Raw genomic sequence first — 19,265 nt, 5'->3', positions numbered from 1 at the left:
GTCTTGGGTAGAGTAGGAGCTCTGAGCTTGCTGTGCATGTCTGGAAGGTAGAAACTTCTCCCCCCCATGCCCTTTTGGTAAAGAAACACAGCAAGTCTGTTTCTTTGCTTTCCTTCTGAGTTAATTTACAACTTCTTAAAGCAGTATTATGGTTACAGCCTGACTGAGTGTGAGGCAACAGCTCAGCAGGCACCGAAGCTGCTGTTAGCAGAGCAGTCAGCCCTCATCCCATGCTATACCCAGGGGCAGAGAGCCCTTTGTAGGGACAGCAGGTGTCTGGTACTGACCAGTTACTGCCACCTCAGCCGAGGCTGTCCTCAGGCAGTGCTCACCTGTCTGCTGCAAAGGGGTAGAGTTAATAATCTTTCTTTCCAAAGCTTGGAGTTCTAGATACTTCCCCTAAAAAATGTAGAACACTCACTGCTCCCCTGAGCTCATCACTGCCCCAGTCTTCCCATTAGCAGGTGTCCTGCTTTTTGTCATTAGACTAACCTGGAAAGGCTAAATTATTCCAGTCTCTTGTGCAGTTTTCAGCTTGTGCTTCTAGTAGGAGTAGCTGTGGCAGCAGAAGTATTGTGTGCCCAACAGTGCTGGGTTGTCTGAAGCGTAAGTTTTCTGGGAAGGACCTGTTAAAAATATGTAATGCTGCTCCCAGCAGCACAGTCTTGAGTCTGGCACAACAGCCCTCCCTCAGGTATGTCCCAAGGATGGCACAGCAGCACAGTTCAGGCAGCAAACTGACTACAAAAATACAGCAGCTGGGTATAGAAAATAATTGCAGAACATCAGATTTTAGAACTTGAGCATTTGTTCCTTGCAAAATCAGTATACTGTTTTTTTCAAGTTCCAGAACTACTTTTAAAAATAGATCCTTCCCGCACCCTCTGTTGGAAATGGTCACTAGAGAGGAATTGACTTTTACAGCAGAGGACAAAGTGCTGCAGGCTTCGGAGCTTCTGCAGCACAACATTTTTGTGTGACGTCTAGTTCAGGGTACAGAAGTGCTGCTGCACTGCCCTGTGTGCCCATTCCAGTTAGAGGTTGTCCTTGGACTGCAGAAGTGCTTAAGAAGTTTAAATCCCACCTTAGAAGTGAATATGATGTTGAAGGAAGCTTTTTCCTCTTTGTGATAGGATTTCTAGAAGGAAGAAAGATACTGAAAAGTCTGCCTTAAGCAGAACCTTTTTTTTTTTAACACTTGAACAGTGTAAATCCAGCCTAGGCACAAGATTGCTAAATCCTGGTTTTAGGATTCAAACTAGTATTCCTTTAGAAAAATTGCACTTTTTCACTCATCATTCTGGTTGCAATTGACAGTGCCCCACCTGCACTTACAAGAACTAGGCCTGGTTAGTGGGCAAGCAAGGGTGAGGATCCCCCTCCTGGTGAGCTTCCCTGCAGCCCTCCCTGCTCCCGGCAGGGCCAGACCTGATGATGCTGCTGTCACAGCTCCTGCCAAAGCCACGCGGTGCCCTCGAGTGGCTACAGCATGTCCCCAACAGCTCAGACCTGCCAGGTGCCTGCTGAGATTAACTAAAATAGCCCAACTCTACGTGATTAGTTATGAGAATAAAAGCTTTTGCAAAAACATACCAGACATCAGGAGAAGAGCCTTAACCGGAGCTCAAGTGGTGACCAGAGCTGGATCATGTTTAGGGGTTGTTGAAAACTATTTTAAGGCTCCAATGTTCAAAGCAGTGTGTCTGGGTTTTTGAGACAAAACTTCGAGGAGGAAACACTCCAGAATGAGTGTTCCTCCCCTTTTCCTCCGTCAGTGAGACAAATGGGTCACAGGGAGTGAAAGTGGGAAAAAGAAACCAAACTGTTTATTAACACAGGAACAAAATAGGGTAGAACAGGATAAAAAAAACCCCCTCAAAGTACAGCAAATTCCCAGAGAGGGAACAGACACGTGGACTCAGACCAGTGGAGGCCACCCCGTGGGCCCACCGGGGCTGCCCCCACAGGCTCCCCGGACCAAAAGGAAGGGAGGCAGTGAGGCAAGGGGAAGGAAAGGGAAAAAAGAACAAGAAAAAAACCCCAACAGAACCTTTTCCCAGCTAGCTGGAACACAAAGGAAACCAAAAAGCAGCACAGTGCTCCCGGCACACTCCCTCCTGGGCCCTGCCAAGACCCCCTGAGCCCTTGGGCTGAACCGTTCAACTGCCCCTCGGGCATTGAGGGGAGGGTTAAGGAATAAAGCGGCTTCATAGCATCACCCCAGGACATTCCACTCCTTATTCCATACCGTCTGCTCAATGCCCAAATTAATACATTTCAACTTTAAACACGTTTATACGTATATACATAACTATACACAAACAGTGGCAGTGACATTCAACAAACAGATACAGGCATTCCAATGTTACAAGCAGTTCTCGCCCAACATCAAATCTCCCTGTGGTACACAATGTGTTTCTCCATCCTTCTGCATTATCCACCATGTGCAACCTGGCCACTGAGCAAAGACAACCCCATGGATGGGGTTGTCTTTGCTTGATGCAGAACTAATCCAGACGGTTTTTCCCAAGAGTCGCAAGATATGCACTGCTGGGACTTTGTCTCCATCTGCTGTATGCAGGGGTTTGGATTGGGCAGGGCCTGCTCGGTTGGTGGAGCCTCAAGTGTTCACCAGCCATGTGGCCTTAGCTAAATACATCTCCCAGTTTTTAAAAGTTCACCCAGTGCCTTCAAGGTGGTTTTGAGCAGGCCATTGCACCATTCCACTTTCCCAGCTGCTGGTGCATGGTAAGGGATGTGGTACACCCACTCAATGCCATGTTCTCTAGCCCAGGTGTTTATAAGGCTGTTCTTGAAATGAGTCCCATTGTCAGACTCGATTCTCTCAGGGGTGCCATGCCTCCAAAGGACTTGCTTTTCCAGGCCCAGGATGGTGTTCCGGGCAGTAGCGTGAGGCACAGGGTAGGTCTCCAGCCACCCAGTGGTGGCTTCTACCATTGTGAGCACATAGCGCTTGCCTTGGCGGGTTTGAGGCAGTGTGATGTAATCAATCTGCCAGGCCTCCCCATACTTGTATTTGGACCATCGCCCGCCATACCACAGAGGCTTCACCTGCTTGGCCTGCTTGATCGCAGCGCATGTCTCACAATTATGGATAACCTGGGAGATACTGTCCATGGTTAGATCCACCCCTCGGTGGCACTTACAGGTGGCATCTCTGTCTTGATGGCCTGAGGCATCATGGGCCCATTGAGCTAGGAACAACTCTCTTGTGCTGCCAATCCAAATCTATCTTTGACACCTCTATCTTTGCAGCCTGATCTACCTGTTCATTGTTTTGGTGTTCCTCATCAGCCCGACTCTTGGCGACATGGGCATCTACATGGCAGACTTTCACAGGTAGCTTCTCTACCTGAGTGGGAATATCTTTCCACTCCTCAGCAGCCCAGATTGGTTGTCCCTTACGCTGCCAGCTGGCCTTTTTCCACCTTTCCAGCCACCCCCAGAGAGCATTGGCTACCATCCATGAATCAGTGTCAAGGTAGAGCTTTGGCCACTTTTCTCTCTCAGCAATGTCAAGAGCCAACTGGATGGCTTTGAGTTCAGCAAGTTGGCTTGATCCACCTCTCCCTCAGTGGCTTCTGCAACCCATCATGTGGGACTCCATACAGCTTCTTTCCACTTCTGGTTCATCCCTACGATGCGACAAGAACCATCGGGGAAAAGAGCGTAGCGTGTTTCATCTGCTGGCAGTTGGTTGTACGGTGGAGCTTCCTCAGCACGTGTCACTTGTTCCTGTTCCTCTTCATCAGTGAGACCAAAGCTTTCACCTTCAGGCCAATTTGTGATTATTTCTAAGATCCCAGGGTGATTCAGGTTTCCAATATGGGCACATTGTGTTATGAGGCCAATCCACTTGCTCCATATGGCATCAGTGGCATGGTGGGTAGAGGGAACCTTTCCTTTGAACATCCACCCCAGCACCAGTAGTCGGGGTGCCAGGAGGAGTTGTGCCTCTGTGCTGATTACCTCTGAGGCAGCTTCGATTCCTTCACAGGCGGCCAAGATTTCTTTCTCTGTGGGAGTGTAGTTGGCTTCAGATCCTCTGTAGCTTCGGCTCCAGAATCCCAGTGGTCGGCCCCGAGTCTCACCAGGCACCTTCTGCCAGAGGCTCCAGGACAGACCATTGTTCCCGGCTGCAGAGCAGAGCACGTTCTTCACCTCTGGTCCTGTCCTGACTGGGCCAAGGGCTACGGCGTGAGCGATTTCCTGCTTGATCTGGGCAAAGGCTTGCTGCTGTTCAGGGCCCCAGTGGAAATTGTTCTCCTTACAGGTAACCAGATAGAGAGGGCTCACAATTTGGCTATATTCAGGAATGTGCATCCTCCAAAAGCCTATGGCACCTGGGAAAGCTTGTGTTTCTTTTTTGTTGGTTTGTGGAGACATTGCGGTGATTTTATTGACGACCTCGGTGGGGATCTGACGTCGTCCGTCTTGCCACTTCACCCCCAGGAATTGGATCTCTCGGGCAGATCCCTTGACTTTTGTTCTTTTTGATGGCAAAGCAGGCTTCCTGGAGAGTCTAGATGATCTTCACTCCTTTCCCAAATACCTCCGATGCTGTGTTCCCCCACACAATGATGTCATCAATGTACTGCAGATGTTCTGGAGCCTCACCCTTTGCCAGTGCAGTTTGTTCCAGGTGTACTGCACGCCCCTCCAGGTGAAGGCAAACTGAGGCCTGCACTCTGCTGCCAGAGGAATGGAGAAGAATGCATTGGCAATGTCAATAGTGGCGACCACTTCGCTGCTTTGGACTCCAGCTCCTACTGGAGCTCCAACATGTCCGGCACAGCAGCGCTCAGTGGTGGAGTCACTTCATTCAGGGCACGATAGTCCACAGTCAATCTCCATTCCCCGTCAGACTTGCGCACAGGCCAGATGGGGCTGTTGAAGGGTGAGTGGGTCTTGCTGACCACCCCTTGACTCTCCAGCTCGCGGATCATCTTGTGGATGGGGATCACAGCATCTCGATTTGTCCAATACTGCCGGCGGTGCACTGTCGAGGTGGCAATTGGCACTCGTTGCTCTTCTCCCTTCAGAAGCCCAACTGCAGAAGGATTCTCAGTCAGCCCAGGTAGGGTGTTCAATTGCCTAATGCCCTCTGTCTCCACAGCAGCAATCCCAAATGCCCACCTGAGTCCCTTCGGGTCTTTGAAATACCCACTCTGAGGAAAATCTATGCCCAGAATACACGGGGCCCCATGGCCAGTCACAATAGGATGTTTTTTCCACTGTTTTCCAGTTAGGCTCCCATTGGCTTCAAGCAGTGTTAACTGCTCTGATGCCCCTGTCGCTCCAGAAATAGAAACTGGTTCTGTCCCCATGTGTCTTGATGGAATCAAGGTGCACTGCATGCCCGGGTCAACCAAGGCTTCGTATTTTTGTGGTTCTGATGTGCCAGGCCATCGGGCCCACACTGTCCAAAAGACGTGATTTTCCCTGGTCTCTCCCTGGCTAGAGGCAGGGCCCCTCTAGTCCTGGTTATCATTCGAAACTCTTGCTACTTCCCTTCTGGTGGAACTCCCTCTCTCAGCCTTACCATCCTTCAATTCACGCACCGGTGCTGCTGGGACAGAAGTTGGTTTTCCATCCCACCTCCTCATGTCTTCCCCACTGTCACACAGGAAGAACCATAGTTCAGCTCTTGGGGTGCACCCTCTCTCCCTAGCCGTGGGACATCTGCTTCTGGTAACAGGGCCTCTGGTCTGCACTGATGTGATTTGGAGAAGGCCCTCTTTCCGCTCCTTCCTGAGCTTCTGATGACTCTTGTCCATCCTACCTTCCATCTTCTGTATGGTCTCTGACAGACTCTTTTCCACAGCTGCAATTCTTGCTTGTGTTGGGCCATGCACTGTGTCTGCATACGCCCGGAGCCTCCTCACCATAGAACTCACTGTCTCATCCCCGTCATTCGACGTCATCATTGCCAAAGCAGGGGTGTGTTCTGGTGGTGCATGTCGTGCAAGTTTCAGCCACATCACTGGTGTACCTTTTATCTGAGAATGTGATCTCTATCACTGCCAGTTCTCTCAGGCATTGAATCCCTTGTTCCATGGTTTTCCAGGGGTTTAGCTGCAGCTGGAGATCTTCCCGGCACAGATATCTTTCCTTCACACTTCTTAAGAGCCGTGTCCAGAGACTGAGAGCTTCAGGCCCCCCTTGTCATCCCTTGGTTGATACTTAAATCACATGACAGAGACCCCAAATGCCTCGCTTCAGTGCCATCCAGAATTGTACCATCACCAGCAGGATCCCAGATTCAGACCATCCAACTCAATATAGTTTCATCAGGCTGTTAGGTGTAATCCTTCCTCAGCGATTACAAGAAGGCTCTCTATGGACAGGGACTCAGTGATGATTTCAGGTTCCAATTCCTCTGCTGGCTGTGAAGGTCCTGGCTGCCCATCATCATCCAGTGGGCGAATGGATTTGGCTTTGTGTTTCTTTCTCTGGACAGGGGCAAGTGGTGGTGGTTTAGGCTCCCCATCTGCTTTAGCTGCAGCTGGAGTGATTGGGGTGTCTGCTGGCTTATTCTCCTGCTCCTCTGGCTGTATCTGCTGCCCTACAGTATCTCGCAGCATGCGGTAAGCGTTTAGCCAGGACCCAGCACATGGCAATGAGCCTTTTCCTTTTCATCACTGTTGTTATTGCAGTTTTCCTTCAGATACTTCCCCACCTCAGCTGGATTCTGAATTTGTTCAGGGGGAAAGTTCCAGGCTACTGGGTCAGAAAAGTGCTTCAGGGTCTAGCCTATGTCCTCCCATACCCCACACCACTTAGGATTTTCCACAACTGGGGCAGGTGTCTGGGCAACCCCTCTGGAAATCTCAGCCCTTATTTTAGACAAGCTAGAGACTACATAGAGGAACCCTGCTAGATAAAATAATAAGGTGGCATCTTTGACAGCCAGGGGAAACTGGACACCTTCAAAAGGTGACATGCCAGATCTGAAGGGGAAGAGGGAGATGAAGGGCTGGGAATTATCATCCCCTGCTTTTCCCCTAACAAACTGAGTGTAATTACTAATACATTCCAAAAGGAAACTACCAAGGCCAGAATGGAAAAACAGTATGACATACACATTCTCAATGGTTTCCATTACTTCATCAAACTTTGAGAAATCACCAACACCAGGCATATCAAAATGGCAGTCCTGATTCTTATTCCTGACTTATAAAAAGTGTAAGCCAGGGACCTAACTGCCCATAGCTGTGGACATGTACTCATAGCTAAGTTCCACAGAAGAATTATTAAATCAAACAGCATGATCTTACTGCTGTACCTCAATACAAAAGTAATTCAAACCAAAATGTTTTGGTTTTTTTCCACTTTCACATGCCACACATTGGGCGCCGAATTTGTCTTGGTCTTCGAGACAAAACTTCAAGGAGGAAACACTCCAGAATGAGTGTTCCTCCCCTTTTCCTCCGTCAGTGAGACAAATGGGTCACAGGGAGTGAAAGCGGGAAAAAGAAACCAAACTGTTTATTAACACAGGAACAAAATAGGGTAGAACAGGATTAAAAAAACCCCTCAAAGTACAGCAAATTCCCAGAGAGGGAACAGACACGCGGGCTCGGACCAGCGGGGGCCACCCCGTGGGCCCACTGGGGCTGCCCCCACAGGCTCCCCGGACCAAAAGGAAGGGAGGCAGTGAGGCAAGGGGAAGGAAAGGGAAAAAAGAACAAGAAAAAAACCCCAACAGAACCTTTTCCCAGCTAGCTGGAACACAAAGGAAACCAAAAAGCAGCACAGTGCTCCCGGCACACTCCCTCCTGGGCCCTGCCAAGACCCCCTGAGCCCTTGGGCTGAACCGTTCAACTGCCCCTCGGGCATTGAGGGGAGGGTTAAGGAATAAAGCGGCTTCATAGCATCACCCCAGGACACAGTGTTTTCCTTTTTTAATAATAAAGCTGCAAACACAAACTTTTACCTGTAGTTTAATGTTTATATAGTGATGGATAGCACCTAGAGGCCCCAACCAACATTTGAGCCCCCCTCAATGTCTCTGCCCCAAGGAGCTTACAGTCTAAGCATCAGGAAGCAGGAGAGAATAATAACCATATTTTCTTTTATAGATCAGTAACTCCGATCCAACACAGGTCAAGTGATTTACCTGCTCTAAGGCACAGAAGGTGTGGTGGGAATTAACCCAACATCTCCTGAATCTCTGCTGCAGATCTCAAGTTAAAAGATGTTCCTTCCCCTCCAGACAACTTTTCTCTAAGTAAAATTCCTTTGGAATTCTGAGCCTGAAGCTGATTAAGGTTCAGGACTCTTGTCCAGGTCAGGGCCAGAACAGAATGGAACTCTCAAAAGCGCAGCTGCTTTCCACTTTACTTTTCTGTGGTCATCTCACAGCTTTGGGCCCTGAAGCTGCCACAAGACCAGCAGGTCTGGGTGCTCTCTACTGTAGCCTGGAATGGGATCCCTTGTCTTGGTTTTACATGCTGCAAGAGAAGCCCAGATCTTACAAGAATGCTAGAATAAACATGGTCCAATCTATCCCATGTCCCCACGTCTGAACACTTTGTGCTGGTAAACACAAGAAGGGGTCATGGTAGGGAAGGCTGGGAGAGCCCTTTCCTTTGAGAGCTCCTTGGCCTTAGCATCCATTCTTCTGCTTGTTTGGGGCTACGGATTGGCTGCTATGTTCATTTTAGACTTCTGCAGAGCCAGCAATAAGATAAGGGCTTGTGTTTACATGAAGAGACTTACTATTTTATTTCTGCTTTGGTAACAAGTTCCTGACTTGGAGGTAGCAGCAGGTTCAGTTTATTACTATATGCATCAGCAAACCAAACTAAACTGAGCTGAAAGATGCACGTTGCTGAATTGCCCACTCTCTACCAACGTATATAACTGCAGCTAATGGAAAAAAGACAAAGCTATTAATATTTTGCACTTTAAACTAAAGAACTTCAGTTTCATACTTAGTTGAAAGCTTTTGAAATCAGCACCAATCTCATTGTATATCTCTGCCACCTGCTTAGTCACCAGTCCTATGTCTTTTGTCAAATGTGCATAAAACAAGGAGATGTCGGACGCTCTGTGTTTACAGGGATAACTGGAAGGTAAGAATGAACAGCCATTAGCAGATAAATTACTTAACAGTATTCAATAAACAAATACACATCACCTATATAGAGCAGTACGGTAATTCACAAGTTAGGTTGTATTGATAGTCGAGGTGGCAATATACAACAAAAATGTTAAAGTACTGTCACTTGACAGAGTCCTGCATTGTCAGGGAGCTGTTTATACACGAGGGTAAATGAAACGCTCTGACCATAGAAGCTGAACAGTCATGCATACAAAAGTGATCACTTTTCAGCTATTGCACAAGTAGTGACACTCTTTAGACATACACAGGAGGATTCTTACAAACTGACATCAGAAAGACTGCATGCACCATCTTTCAAGGCCTTATGTGAACTATACATACACAAGAGTTGCTGTATACTGTGAATACATTGTGGATGTGTATAAATTCACATAAGATTAAAAGATTAATTTGTAAATAGGAAGGTTTCCACCAGCTTATGCTTTATTTTATTCCGGTTTCTTAGCATTTATACTATTTTGGATAAAACATATGACACCACTTCAGAGTTGAAGTTTCACGTAAGCATCATCCTAAATGCTTTGGTAACTGGATATTCCCAAAGGACAGGTTTGGTTAAACCAAACTGATTACTAAAATGTGAATGTGACTTGTATTCTTAAAAGAAGGATATAGAATATGGCTAATAATTTCACATATTTTCACAAGATAAAAAACCCCTTTTCAAGTGGATTGGGATTTCTAAGCACAAATAAAACCACTGATAGCATGGTGTACAACATTTAAAACCCTGATCAAAATTACTTCAGAATAACTGTGCATTCCCCAAATAGATCAGGTTGGCAACTGAGGAATGAAATGAAAATTAAATGAATAAGTTGGCATAAAAGGGGTAAATTCTCTCTGTACCCCAAATTTCATAATAAAATACTGTCTTATCTTTTAATTTTAGACATAAGGATTTTTATATCAGTCTGGTTTGTTTCTAAATGACTGAAAGTTTAGATTAAAAAGGTGTTTACATAATATACACATTTCATTACTTACAAAGAGAAATAAGCTTAAAATTTAATATTAAAAACCTGGGATACAGTAGGGTTAGTAGCACCATGAAAAATGTTTTTCGAAACTGCAGTCTTGTTATTTTAAACATACTCAGTGTGTTGTGTTCTTCTCTATTCTCTTGGTTGATCAAAAAGGTGCCATTTTGGTACAGGGAGAGAAATGAAAGTTTTTCATCTTCCGATCCTCTGTGAACCTCGAGTGTTCTTTTCCGTTTCCAAGAGGTCAATTCTTTCATCTTAGTCCTGTTGTCAAATATGTACTGAACAACTCTTAGTTTGGCACATGAGTGAGGTACACTTGAATTTGCATGGTTAAAACAGTTTGGATTTGTTTTTTCTTTTCTTTCTGCACAGTAGCACCATTGTTGCAGCTGGAAGACAGTGCATCTTAGGAATTTTCAACTGTTTTATAAAACATTCTCCAAGACGTTACGTCTTCTTCATGCAAACTTGACAACGACTAATACGCGTCCTCAAGTCTCCAGCTTTCAGTGTCTCTGACTGAGGTTTGCTGGTTGGAAAGGAGGACACAAAGGAAAGGTTGGATTAGCTTTTTCTTTGTTTACAGTTCATTTCAACTTCTACTTAATTCACAGTTTCATGTAACACTTAAGTATGTGAGCAGGGAATGAATCCTGAATTGGAGAGGTTTTTCTTAAGAGTGATGGTTCTGTCTGTCCCCAGGTGACAGATGTTCAGTTGTGTCAGTGTCTCAGTGTCCCCAAGGTATGCTAAGCACCTGCTTCAGGCTGGCAGGTGATGGAGCACAAACACAAACAGAGGAAGGTGAATTTTGTACATTTGAGACTATTTCTGGGGTCTGTTTCTGGCTTTTGGGTTGCTTGGTTGAAGGGTACTTTAAGAACACATAAAAAGTACTGCTACAGTCAGAGCTGTATTTAAGTGGTAGCTTTTTTATTTTGAAAGGGTAACAAGATGGGAGATTAATATAATTAGTGTAATATGTGTGTACTCAAATAAGTCAAATGCTTAAAAGTTTCTTTAAAAAAATAGAATGAAGAAGGAAGTTATTTTTATGGGAGGGAGAAAATGGTAGAGACAAATCTCAAGGGTGCATGGCAGTTACTAATAGGAAGTTTTCACAGGTGAATTACCAATAATCAACTGCCCAGAAAACTGAAGAGTGACGAATTATCACATCAAGTACCCTGATTGTAGGTGTTGCACAAAAACAGCTTAGGGGCCACACTGCTCAGAGCATAGTGCCAGCCCTGTGCCACAAAGCTACACTTTTCAATTAGGTGGCAGTGGGAATACTAAGTTTTTTATCAGCACACAAACAGGGCAGTAGCTATTTATTCTATGAAAGGAGATGATTTTTCAAAAAAGAAATTATTTTGGTACTCAACTTGAAAGGGAAAAAGTTGGAGGAGTTAAGAGACTCCAGCTGAAATGCTGACTGCAGAGAAGCTGAGGATAGAATGGCCACTGGCTTCCTTGCAGCCAAAATGTCATCCTGTTTCCTTCTGCAAAGTGTGGAAAAAAATGCTTGCCATGGAGGGTGGGAAACCTTCTTCATACAAGATTTTAAAAAACAAGTTATATGAACCTCTGCCTTAAAAGGTTTAAGTAGAGTTGATCTTGCCCTTCACATGCCCTTCACTCCTATCCCTTGTATATCTGTGAACTACCTTTCCACATATTTGAGTTTATTGAAAGGTTTGGCAAGAAAAAACCCAAAATTGTTCTTTTGTGCTCCGAATATAGTAAACACAGTAGGACTACTTTCAGAGGAGGTACTACAACAAAATGTGAATAAAATTGACACAGAAAGAATCTGACTCCTTGCAAAACAGAATGTGCCCTAGCAAGTTTTTACATAATATTAAAGGCTTACCAAAGAAACACTTGAAAAACTGGTTGCAAGGGGGAAAACAAGCTAAACAATTTCCCTATACCCCTGTAAACAAATCTCTTTTGATCTTTTGAACTCTTTGGCAACTGAATTTATTCCTTCTGGAATAAAGCAATAGACAAGAAACAGGTTTTCTTACCTGAACATTTCTGACACCTCTACAGTTGCCAGCCAGAAACTGTATGAATTGGCATAATAATTACAGGTGCCCCGACCATGGCATTCGATGAATGGTGCTGAGCGGAATTCTTCCAGACAGGATCCAGGTGATGCCAAGGCCTGTCCAGAGCCCTCTGCTCCAGCACTGGTGTGCTAGTGGAGGAAAGAAAGACACAAACACGGATCTTAGGTGTTAAAAATTGAATAGCACAGTAGTCAACTACTGAAGAGTTCATTCTTGGCAGAGATAGTGTGGTGTCAGACACCTCCAGAAATGTCAGTGACACTGGGATCTGTGTACTGGAAAACCCTGTCAATCTTGGCTACCTTGGCTAGTGACTGAAGGTAAAAAGCTTTTAAATGACAACCCTTGCAGTTCTTATCAGTGTCCTAAAGCAGCTGAGGACACAGGTGGGCAGTACCTGCTTCTGGATTAGGAGGCAGTTCTTACCATCATGAAAGAGTAACCAATCCAGAGGGAGTCCCAGCCTGCAGGACATGAAGGGATCTGAATGGTCTGACTGTGCACAGCTATCACCATAGCAGGAGCTTCACACACAACACATCTGGACACAGGGGAAGTACCAGAGAAACATGTGATGTTAAAATACAATAGCAGTATGTTTTCTTAATAATTCTTACACTGAGAAAGGGAACAAAACTCGCCTGTGAGAGGCTCTCCTATTAATCTAGACTTCTACTTCTCACATATTTTGTAACTGCAGTAAGAGTATTTTGGAACTCAAAATCTCTCTGTATTTTTATTACATTGGGTAAAATACTGAAGCAGTTCCTGAAACAAAAACTGGAAGCTTAAAGTCCCCAAGTGAGCGCCTTAATCCTAAAGCCATGGCTCCCATGTTCTTTTTCCTGTCCATGGTGACTACAGAGCTTGCTTGGTTGAGGACAGCTCGCACAGCGTTTCAGCCTCTTGTTATCACTGCTGCAGGGAGACAAACCTCTGAAGACAATGAATACTTTAAAACAAGCTATTTTGAATACTTTAAAACAAGCTATTTTTCTAGTCTCTCCCAGAATAAAACATGACAGATTCATCATTTAATACCCAACCTGCATGTTGGAAACACATGGATAAGCTGTGCTATTTATCCAGATATTAAGAGACCTGACAGCCTGCTGTGCCTCACCGGCTGATGAATGGCTGGATGCTTTGCCCAGTCAGTGGCTCCATGCTCATCGGCATTGGCTCCGGTGTCGACAGCCAGTAGGAATAGTCATTCCTTGATGCAAAGTTACAAACATTGTTGATGTTGCAGAACATGAAGGGCATGGTGCTGAAACGTCTAAGACAGCTCCCAGCAGTACCTACAGAGTAAGACATACAAGACATCAAAGTTTTCACTTCATTGCTTTTTATAGCAGTTCTTTGAGAACAGTACTTTTGGATCCTTCCTCTCCTCCTGTGAGTGCACAGCAAGTGATATCAGATTGTCACATGGGGGGAAAAATGTCACTTCTTTATTTTGGTTTACATTCTTTCATCCTGAATTACAATGTGCATCCTCTGGAGACAGCAGATCTTAGTATGCAATCCCCATCCTCATCTAAGAAATCTCCAAGACTGTTGTGTCTTCATAGAACCCAAGCATTGAAGAAGCAGCTACAACATGTTTCCTCTCAAAGACAGAGCACACAGACTATCTCACCCAAATCCTGGCCATGTGCTCTCTCATTTCCTTGCACATACAGAAGAGAGAATCCATCATATATTCTTGATGTTCCCTGTGGACATAGGGGTGTATCCGTGGTCTGGCTGTGCCGAGTTATAAGGAATCCGTGAGCAACAGAAGCTGTTCCAGGAGGACCAGGTGGGCCTTGTAAGCCATCAGGACCAGGAGGTCCTTGTATTCCTCGTGAACCTGTTCACACGAGAGAAACACAACAAACAGTATTGATTAACACCATTGCTTCCTCTTTTAGGACCAACATGTTGGTCTTGTGATGGAGTGCTTGTGAGTTAGGGCACCTGATATTTGCTAACACTGTCTTCCTGAATTTTTTTTTTTTCATGTAAGCTTGGTTGAATCAGGGACATTGTCATAGGTGGTTGTAACAGTGGCACTTCTCTGTGTTGTAGGGGTATTGTGAAGTTAAATACTCTCAGAGCTGTCAGGCACTATGATAACTGCAGAGGACATGACAGCCACTGGAATGACTTCAGTCAGCTTTCCACTTCCAAAACATATCTGCATGTGCAGCTTAAGATAATGTTGAAACATCTTGCTCAAGATCACAAAATAAATGGCAGAGCCAGAAGCAGGGACAATTCTCACTCCAGGGCATGCTGTGGTAACTCCTGAGCCAAAGCCCATCAAAATGAATAGAAAAGTTGCTGCCAGTTTTGGAATATGTTACTAAAAGGGGAAATAAGCTAGAACAGCCTTGAATGTGAGCAAAAATGAGTCAAATGACTGAGAAATGTATCAGAAAAGGCTGTTCTTGAACAGCAATATCAGGAAATATAACTACAGATATTTAGACTGTATTACTCTGCAGTCATTATTTACATTTTTTCACTAAGATAATGCTAACATTTCATAGAGCTGCTCAGAGAAAAAAAGAAAAAGAGGTGTTGTGGATTTTTGTTTCTTTTGAACTGTTTAAATTCTAATACTTTTTCTCACAAGTTGCACTAGAGAGCTACTTAATATCTATCACCTTTAGAAAACTGTCCCAGTGCCCAGTCTGATTTCTCAAATCCTAGTTCAGCGGTTCTAAGCAATAGCTACGTGGTAGCCCAATCTCTGACTTTGGTGAAACTCTTTTATGAAGTCTGTTTTTCCCCATTCGTAACTTCCATGCAAAATAGGAATTATTTTACTAATCTCTCTTCGGTTTCCTACAATCTTCGTTATCTCCTCTGCATCATCTGTGCTGCAAAGAGGATGCCATTGAGCTTGAGAGAAAGCACTTAACGATGTTATTCAGCAATGACCAGCAATGTGTTGATGCTGAGAATGTTCCAAATCAAAGTATGTTCAGCCGTTTGTAATATTTTTGCATTAAGAAAATCCTAAAATTATGATTTTATCATTATTCCCATGAAACAAAGATCTTACTTCCCAGTATTAGCCTCCATACAGAAATGAGAGTCTCTTTTTCCAGTGAATCCTCATAGGATAAACACCATACCTGGTTGGCCTGGAAGGCCTCTCTCTCCTTTACGTCCTGCTGGACCATCAAAACCAGGAAGTCCATCTCTCCCTGGGTCACCAGGGAGACCAATTGGACCTAGAACACACAATAGCGTAACTGAAATAAAAGCTCTTGAAATCTCACTACAGAAATCTTTAAGTAGTCAGTGACTCAGCTGTTGCTTCTTTCTGATACATGAGACAAGAACAGCCCACTAAACCAGATGTACATGGTAGAATCCAGTGCTTTTCTATTATCTATTAAGCCTGCATTTATCTATTAACCTGAATTTCTCTCTTGCCTCTTGCTGAGCTCAGTAACTCATCTTTGCAGCCAGTGCCATGTCACTGGCACTGCCACCTGCACTCAGATACACTTCTGGTCATTTCTTCTGCAGCCACCTTGGAGCATACCTGGCAATCCCTGTGGCCCTGGCAATCCAGGTGGCCCTTTGGACCCAGGCTGTCCTGGAGGACCCGGGGGACCAGGATCACCTTTGACAACAATGCTTCGTCCAATGGTACCTGGTAAACCTGGTGGACCTGAGAGAAAGAGGATTAGTATTAGATAAACCAAGGTGGAACACAGCATTAGAAACAGTTTCTTTATTTCAAAATTAGAAGCCAAGAGCTCCATCACTGCAAAAAAATAAATGTATATACAGGACAAAAAAGTGCTCTTGGTGACCCCCTCTAAGGACCCCTCTCACAGGAATTAATCTATGTAGACTGGCTACATAGTATAGAATATATTAAAATTACTTGTAGGGGCTAAAAAGTACAGCTTGGAATTGTGTTGAAGAGCTTGCTCGCTTTACTTTGACTTCTGGCTGAGACCAACTCAGTCCTACATCCCTGTAACAAATTCCACTGATGGGGAGCAAAAGTGACAGTGTCACTACCCAGGACTCCTACCTGGTGGGCCGGGCAGTCCCTGGCTGCCCGTGAGGCCAGCGGGTCCTGCAGGTCCAGTGGGACCCTTCATACCTGAAACATCAAATTCACACAGTCACTCAGTGAAAGAACATGCTGTTTTACAAAATCTGCTGCAGGAATGGCCTAAACAGGCTGTTACTGTGTCTGGAGGTTTTCACTTGAAATGCTGGTTAATGCCTGGGAATACCCTGTAAAATACCTGGGAATCCTGGAACGCCTGGAACCCCGGGGTCGCCCTTCATTCCATTCAGACCTGGACGACCAGGATCCCCCTGGAGAGAAGAACCTCATGTTATTTCCCCATCTCAGCAATTCCAGAGAACCAGAATGGAACAGGTGGCTGGGGACAATCAAGCACACTGGGGGCTGTGGAGGACTGAGGCCACAGGGGGGCTGTCAGTGAGAATGGGAACACGAGGCTGAACTGACAGCTCCAACTCCCATGGGAATATAGCAGGGACACCCTGCCCAGATACTGGGGGATAACTGAAGAGGCAGGGTGTTAGCTACCACATTTTGGCTTTTATTTTATTATGTTAAACTGCAGGTTCCACCCAAATATATTCCATTTTTATTGGATTTAAAAATTAACTAGAGGAAAACTCCATTTCTTTTCCTACCTGGCGTCCGGGTGGTCCTCGGTCTCCCTTTGGACCTGTCAGGCCAGGTGGGCCAGGTGGACCTGGGTTCCCTTTTTCCCCTTTAAGTCCTCCACTGCCTGGTGGCCCTCGTGGACCTTCTGGGCCTGGTGGACCTTAACATTGCAGAACAAATATGCACATATCAGTATGTATCAATCATTCTCCACCAAGTTTGTGCCTTCAGTGTTTTAAAGAAAAAAAACAAAACCAAAAGAAACTAAAAAGAAAGATATTTTGGTTTCATTTCCCAGCTCTATTTCAATGCTAAATTCAGAGTAAATGAAAAAGAAAACAAATAGAGGAATTATTTGCACTACCCAAATCAGGAACCAAGGCTCCTTATCTAGCTGATGAAGCAGGTCTTTCCAGAAGGCAGTGCAGCTCACCTGCATCAGCAGCTTACTGGTGACCAGACCCAGTGTCTTTACTGGGAGCCAAGAAACCCAAAATTAGATGGTACAAATATCCCCTCTGCTGACCTGCATTACATTCCCCACATCTTAAGTGCTTCTTAACAGCCTGAATTCCTTTTGTAAGCTAGCCTCAAGACTGTAAAACACTGCTGCTTTTTTGTCACAATTTGACATACCTATTAAAGAGCACACATGTACTGTCTCCTGACTGCTGGGCAGCAGGAAGCTCATCATTCTGCCTTGCCTACGTTAACAACCTGATTTGCAGAACCTTCCTTATGTTGAATAACTCTCCCTCCAACTGACTTTTTTATCTTTAGTAGAATTACACTGTGCAAATCTAATAGAAAAACTGGACTGGTCTTTAAATATTTTGCCTTTGCTATAGCCACCTTAATCCAAAGCAAAGCAGTAGCTATAAAAGAAACTTTGATATCTGGAGAACTGAAAGATGAGACCTCCACCTTTGTCCCACCATCTAAATGGAAGGTAACCAGTATTAATTTGTGACAAAATAAACCATAAGCAAGTGCAGCAACAGCTTATAACATTTTACAAGTTAGATCTCGTAATTGGATTAACAAAAGGATTTCTTTTCAGGACAGTGCTATGACACTCTCTCCTGTAGTACAAATCTAACATTTATCAGTGTGCTGAATTTTCATTTTCCTGCAACCTTGAATAACTTAACATCTCCTTTGACATCCTCAATGGATAAATTTGAGGATTTGTATTTCTGCATGCAAATTTGAGTATAGAATTCCTTCCCTTTTAAAATCAACAGCAATTTTGTACCAGATTTCACACATACCCTGTAGCAGTTTCAGCTACAGAAAACATCCCATCATGCAAGGATTTTCTGTATTCATTTTGCTCTTTTATACATGCATAATAATACCAGGTTACCATCTGGGGCATGCTAATCAAACACATACGGTCCGCAGGGTAACCACAGCCCTTAAAAAGACAATCACAGAATTACAGGAAAACATCTGTTTCTCTTACATCAAGTGCAATGCAGTAAAACAAATTGCCCGAGTTAAGAGTCTAACCTGGAGGACCTGGAAGGATCAGAGTTCACCAAAGCCCAATGATCGATGTTAGAAGGGTCAGACATCACACAGTACAAAACAAGATTACTAGTTAGAAATAGTACAGATGACAGCAAATACACTGCACAACAACCCATTTCACCAGCATATTTTGTATTTACAGTATAATCCACACGCATGCATAAAACCACACATGAATACACAAACACAGGTATTTTCAGATACAGGTTATTCTGGTGACTAGGCTCTACTGAAACTAATTTGACACTTCATTTAATAGCAAACTTAAAGCTTCACTAGAGAATGTGTTATTGCTTTAACATTACAGCTAAGGCCTATAACTGGTTAGTCCTGCTCACAACAGGGTTTGGACTATGTAACCATTTCACTGACAACATTTAGCCTCACAGGGCCTGGAGCTTGACAAATAGGTAAATTGTGAATTACAACTTACTCTTGTGGAAAATTCTGCTTTGGATAGGGGGGAAATGTGACTAGCGGAAGGACTTATCACCACTAATCACGTATGAGCCTCAGCTATCTGTGAATACAATTCCAGGACTGAAAAGTAGGCTTACACCCTCTTTAAAACTAAGCAGAATTGACATGAATCAACAGGGCTGCAAATGCTGTAAGCAAAAATACAGCAGAACTTGCAAATTTAGAATTTGTTGCCTTTACTGTTGGCATTATTTTGTCTTGAGAAAAAATATTCCAAGATGCTAATTTACCTGCTTAAGGTTATATGGAGAACGGCATGTGATAACATCTTAGAAAAATGATTTAAATGTCCTCTTTCAAAAGATAAGCTGGTTGTCCCTACCATGCTCCTAAGTTAATATATTATTTTAGCTCCTGTGCCACTTGCATATTTCATGTCA

At 44.4% G+C, this 19,265-nt stretch overlaps 1 protein-coding gene across 5 annotated transcripts in view; it reads right to left on the bottom strand.

The window, feature by feature from the left end:
* Positions 1–7,908: 7,908 nt before the first annotated feature.
* COL4A5 (collagen type IV alpha 5 chain) overlaps positions 7,909–19,265 on the bottom strand; it is an 81,708-nt gene continuing 70,351 nt past the window's right edge. For 3 of the 5 annotated variants that reach the window (XM_048319111.1, XM_048319113.1, XM_048319112.1), the window contains 11 exons: positions 18,385–18,393; positions 16,899–17,032; positions 16,478–16,550; positions 16,258–16,329; positions 15,757–15,885; positions 15,341–15,439; positions 13,855–14,067; positions 13,336–13,513; positions 12,639–12,753; positions 12,168–12,340; positions 7,909–10,663 (listed from right to left, as the gene is read on the bottom strand). In XM_048319111.1, coding sequence (XP_048175068.1) covers positions 10,582–10,663; positions 12,168–12,340; positions 12,639–12,753; positions 13,336–13,513; positions 13,855–14,067; positions 15,341–15,439; positions 15,757–15,885; positions 16,258–16,329; positions 16,478–16,550; positions 16,899–17,032; positions 18,385–18,393 — 1,277 coding nt within the window. In that variant the 3' untranslated portion in view covers positions 7,909–10,581. The remainder of the gene's footprint in view (positions 10,664–12,167; positions 12,341–12,638; positions 12,754–13,335; positions 13,514–13,854; positions 14,068–15,340; positions 15,440–15,756; positions 15,886–16,257; positions 16,330–16,477; positions 16,551–16,898; positions 17,033–18,384; positions 18,394–19,265) is intronic. The other 2 variants (XM_048319114.1, XM_048319115.1) reach the window with 1 other exon arrangement.

The sequence above is a fragment of the Corvus hawaiiensis genome, chromosome 14 (assembly GCF_020740725.1).
Source record: "Corvus hawaiiensis isolate bCorHaw1 chromosome 14, bCorHaw1.pri.cur, whole genome shotgun sequence".
Classification (NCBI taxonomy): Eukaryota; Metazoa; Chordata; class Aves; order Passeriformes; family Corvidae; genus Corvus; species Corvus hawaiiensis.
Note: the sequence above shows the minus strand (reverse complement) of the source record. Positions and strands in the feature narration are given on the sequence as shown.